Below are 4,889 nucleotides of genomic sequence, written 5' to 3'. Positions count from 1 at the left end.
GTAGTATCTCTCTCTCTCTCTCTCTCTCTCTCTCTCTCTCTCTCTCTCTCTCTCTCTCAGACGTCCACACTGAGGCGGTCCAGGCGGTGCTGGCGCGACATGTGGAGAGGAAGGTTGCCGTGCCGATGCCTTCCAAACGACGCTCGCTGGTGGTGCAGACCTCCATGGACGCATACACACCTCCAGGTGAAGGACACAAACACACACCTGCACACATCTTCAGTTATTCAACACAACCTCCTGATGAGAACAGTTCTTGGAGAGAATTCATTAAAAGCAAACATTTTCCTGTGACTTTGCATTTAAAAATGCTTGGAAAGCGCTGACACACACACACATTGGTTTTCTAGGCCAAACTGGGTTGCTCTAAGAATAAAACGTGACCCCAGAGCGGCTGCCCAGTGCCCAGACAAGACTATATAGTAATGCTGTGTCTCTTTCCATCAGAGGAACACACTCATTCCACAATTAAACTGCAAACATGCACATTTTCTGAAGCATGCCAACACCACTGACAGATTTACGGTAAAAATAAACACAGCTGCAGCCAGTAAACTACGTTAAATGTGTCTGTCAATCAATAATAAATCAATCAATTGTACCTGAATGTAAAGCACCTTTTCGTACAGGCTAGTACAGATGACTGACAAGCCCAGAATACGACGAATAGAGTGCCACGGTGATGCGTCCTAAAACCCGGAAGTGAGTTAGCATTTTACTACTTCCGGTTCCTTCGCCAAAAAGCAATGCAATTTCTCCATAGGATTTGGGAAAATATCTGGAAATAAGGTCTGTGGTTGAGACACATTTAAGAGACGTATCACGTTTTGTTCTACGACATGAAATAGCAGTGACCCCAATGGTGTTCTCTGAAGAGTTGACGTGTCTGAGAAACGATGGTTGTTACCAAGTGGCTGAATAGGACTACAGAAGTCGTGGAGGCCGTTGTACGTCATTACGCCAAACACGTAAATACTCCTCTAAGTTTGTTTGCCCTGTTCTGCTTGAAAGCAAGTACCTGCCTCCTGCAGACTGTTCAAACAAACGCTTCAACTCGTACCATTTAGAATCTGTATGGTTGAATATGGATCTTAAGTCGGCGCGACGTTGAAGCAGCGACCCTGCTGTAGTTCCTTTATAGCATAACGTTAGCATTTTGCTTCTGGCGACTAGATTTATGATTCGAAAATGATAAAAGTAGGGTAGACATGTGGAGATTATCCGGCTGAACAAAACGTGATCCGTCTCTTAAATGTTTGTCAACCACAGACCTGATTTCAAACTATTTTCCAAAATACTATGGAGAAATTGTATTGCTTTTTGTCGAAGGAACCGGAAGGAGTTTACTTCCGGTTTTAAGACGCGTCACTGTGGCACCCTATAGGAACTGGACAATGGGATGTAAAACGTTGTGAATCAGTCAGTAAGATAGAATGCAGTTCTACAGCTTGAATAACAAAACATGTACAACTTAAATACAATACATCAAGTTAATACTATAATGTGAATCATGCAAAGTCTGCCTGAGAAATAAGTTTTGAGTTTAAAGATCTTAACACTTCAGACAGACTTTACCAGCAGCTTGGAGCCTGAGAGCTAAACGCTGACTCATTGCAGGTGAATTTGACCTTTACCTCAAATATGAGCTCATTGGAACGAACATTAATCAAAGTTGATGTCACAATTTGGGTCTTGATTGAATTTTAATGAAGGAAATGTAATAATTTTCCTCACCGTTAATTTGCTTTTTAACCTTTTGAGAAAGGAATTAAGTGAACCTGACGTTTCCCCAAAGGCTCACATCACATGTAACAATCTAGAAAATATGGATGGAGAAATCTGCTCCTGCTGATACTTATATTAATGATAGTATTCGACTGGACCCTCTACTGTAAAAAAGTTAATGAAAAGTAAACTGTTTTTAAAAGAAAATGCAGCTTCAAGACACTTACACATAGTTTCTTGTGACTTCTCTATGGAAGCTGATTTGTGACGTATTGTGTCTGCGAGTTCAAGAAACTGCTACTGCTTGACTTTGAACTATTGTTTCACTAAACTGAAAAACCCATATGCAGCTGTGTTTATCATTAAAAGACTCTCATGTGGGAGCTGCAGTCAGACTCTCTGATTAAATAACATCTTAAATCTCTCTCTGGATTTCAAATGAGGCTTACAGTGCCAGTTTAGCTCTGTGCTTACTAACACTGCAGAAGCATGTGCACACCAACATCATTTAAATGTATATGTGATATGTGCAAAAACAATAGTTTTAACAAATTGCTATAAAAAAATAACTATGTGCAGTTTCTCAGAATTTAAAGTGGATGTCAGTTTGTGTTATATTTGCTTTCACTAGCCCGACACACATCAACCGGTAACTAACGTGTTTATTTCAACAACAAAAAAGAAGCCAAAATCACTTTTACAAAATGTAATACAAGAGGAGCTTTCCTTCAAGTTGACATCATTTGTTTACTAAAGGTGGGGTAGGTCATTCACTTCAGAAACACTTTTTGTTGTATTCCATGGAATGCTCTTAACATCCCGATAGCAATAAATACATTAAAAATGTCATCTGTGGAAGCCGTGGCCCTGTAAAAAGCACGACCAATCATCTGCCTCGGCCCGCGGCAGATGATTGGATGGCCTACCAGCCTGTCAACCTTCCATCTCGTGCACAAACTTATCTCGTGCCCTCATTGGTCATGTGTGTGCTGGAGGAGTGGCTCTGTAAGGAAGTCTGAAGGAAGGGGCAGATGTTTTTCGGCGCATTCGAGCTGGTTTCTCCATTCTTACCTACCCTACCTTTAAGTAGATTTAAAGCTATAACTAGCATCCATTTAGCTTAGCTTAGCATAAATACTGGAAACGGGTGGAAACAGCTAGCAAGGTGCTTCCAAAAAGTATAACACAAAGCAAATCTACAGCTTATTCTTTAACATGTTACATAATGTGTATTGACAGCAGCGTGAACAAACGGAAAAAGGTTGTATTTTTATTAAACCAGACGAGAGTGATATCGCTCCTCTTAGCAAGATTTAGCGAATATTCCCAAAATGTCAATGCTCTGTGTTGTGTTGATGTTGTGTGAAGGTTTTCTGTTAACCCTCTGCCTCCCACAGGCCTGTCCCCCCTGTGCTCGGACTCGTCGTCGGGCTCAGAGGGAGAGGCGGGGCCCGGGGACGACATGTCGGCCATGGAGCACTGGATGAGCCGCCCGTCACACTTAGGCCCCGCCCACCTGGGCTCCACCTCCTCCTCGTCCTCCTCCACGCAGAGCGGAGGCAGCGGCAACGCCGGGCGGCTGGCCGACTCGCTGGCGCACACACACATCTCGCACCTGGCGCACACACACATGGGGCACACACACCTGGGCCAGCTGCACCACCAGCAGAGCCACCTGTCCCAGTCCCACCACGGTACGACACACAATTAAAACTGAGACATTTACTGTAAATATATGACTTCTTTTAGAAGAAGAACATGTAATAATTGTGTTACTGAATTTCAGTACAAAACCAAAAAATAGTTTTTCCCATACTTTGTTATATACGTTACTAGACATTTGGAGACTTGACTGAAAGCTCCTGCATTCAAATCAGTAATAATGTTGAGGATTGTGAATCATTCAGACTTTTTATGCCAGCTTTTGGTACTTGGCAGTTTTCTCTACTTGCCAAGTACTTGGACACATCACAGTATGCAGATTTTCTCACTGTCTTTTTAGCCAGTAACAAACCTTCTGTTGCTTTTATTTGACCATCGCTTCAGTGCTAACCTTCGTATAACACTCTAACACACCTGCATGTGTGTATCCAGGTATCAGCCACCTGTCTCTGAAGAGGAAGGGGGCTCTGAGTGTGGCGGAGAACGGAGGATCACTGAGGAGATCCTGCGAGTTTGGATCTGACATGCTGTGGCCCCCGCCGCTGGAGTCAGACGGTACGGCCAGCACATGAGGGAAAGGGATTATTCAGAGCAACATAACAGTTAATAAAAAAAACGAAGTTAAGGTTAAATGTTTCCAGGAAGACAGGTTCCTGTAGGTTAGAAGTGCACATTTCTAATGTTGATTATAGGCCAAAGTCAAAACTACTGATAGATAAACAGATCATAAAGATTGAACAAAGGTCTTAAGAGTGGTCTACACTTTGTTTTCTTTTGATTATAAAACATCGGAAGTTACTGATAAGCTTCTTATGATTAAATGATTTGCTTCGATGTTTATTTCTGAATAATTATGTTGAAGGAATAGACATAGGCGGCTAAATAACTTTTTTTTGACCTGACGCTGCCCGCCCCCGGCGTTAGGGTTAACTCAGTGAAAGCACCGCCTGCTGACCAATCAGAGCTCAGTGTGCGGAGTTTAAATCTATCAAGTCATATTACAGGATAAAGAAAATACAGTTTAAACTGCCGTATGCAGAGAAGACGCCGATGTGTCGCACTTATCATTCATATCACACTGATATCACATCATTAATCAGATCATCGATCATATAATATCACAATATTTCCTTATCTGAGTCAGCTTCAAGTTCATATTTGTCTAATATTAGTTTACTTTTCATTAATGAAGTATGACGCTGCGTTGTCAGTACACTTGTCCCAGATACGGCTCTGACTTGTCCTTGTTTGTGATTGGTCAAATGTTGCTAGCCCCGCCCCTTTCACGTGAATGCGCTCTCAGCTTGAGAAAGAAACCCTGGCTTGATTTACCGAGTTGATAACCAGCGTCGTAGGACCGCTTAGCGAGATCTCGTTTGTTAGGGTTAGTTAAGATAACTCAAACATATCCAGGGTCTGTTGAACTGGCTTCGTAGTACAGGGCACTGGTGGCTGCATGGCAACGCTAATGTCAAAGACACAAACATTATTATATTTTAATT

General features: G+C 42.3%; 1 protein-coding gene across 1 annotated transcript; it reads left to right on the top strand.

Moving 5' to 3' along the window:
• Positions 1–60: 60 nt before the first annotated feature.
• Positions 61–3,942, top strand: LOC104957547 (disco-interacting protein 2 homolog C-like; the record flags this gene model as incomplete). Its single annotated transcript, XM_010785191.1, has 3 exons — positions 61–186; positions 3,123–3,419; positions 3,820–3,942. Coding segments are annotated over 3 exons (546 nt in total), but the record flags the coding sequence as incomplete, so codon positions are not given.
• Positions 3,943–4,889: the final 947 nt, after the last annotated feature.

Source organism: Notothenia coriiceps, unplaced genomic scaffold (genome assembly GCF_000735185.1).
Source record: "Notothenia coriiceps isolate Sejong01 unplaced genomic scaffold, NC01 NC01_scaffold00027316, whole genome shotgun sequence".
Classification (NCBI taxonomy): Eukaryota; Metazoa; Chordata; class Actinopteri; order Perciformes; family Nototheniidae; genus Notothenia; species Notothenia coriiceps.
The sequence above is the reverse complement of the archived record's forward strand: the minus strand, read 5'-3'. Positions and strand labels throughout refer to the sequence as shown.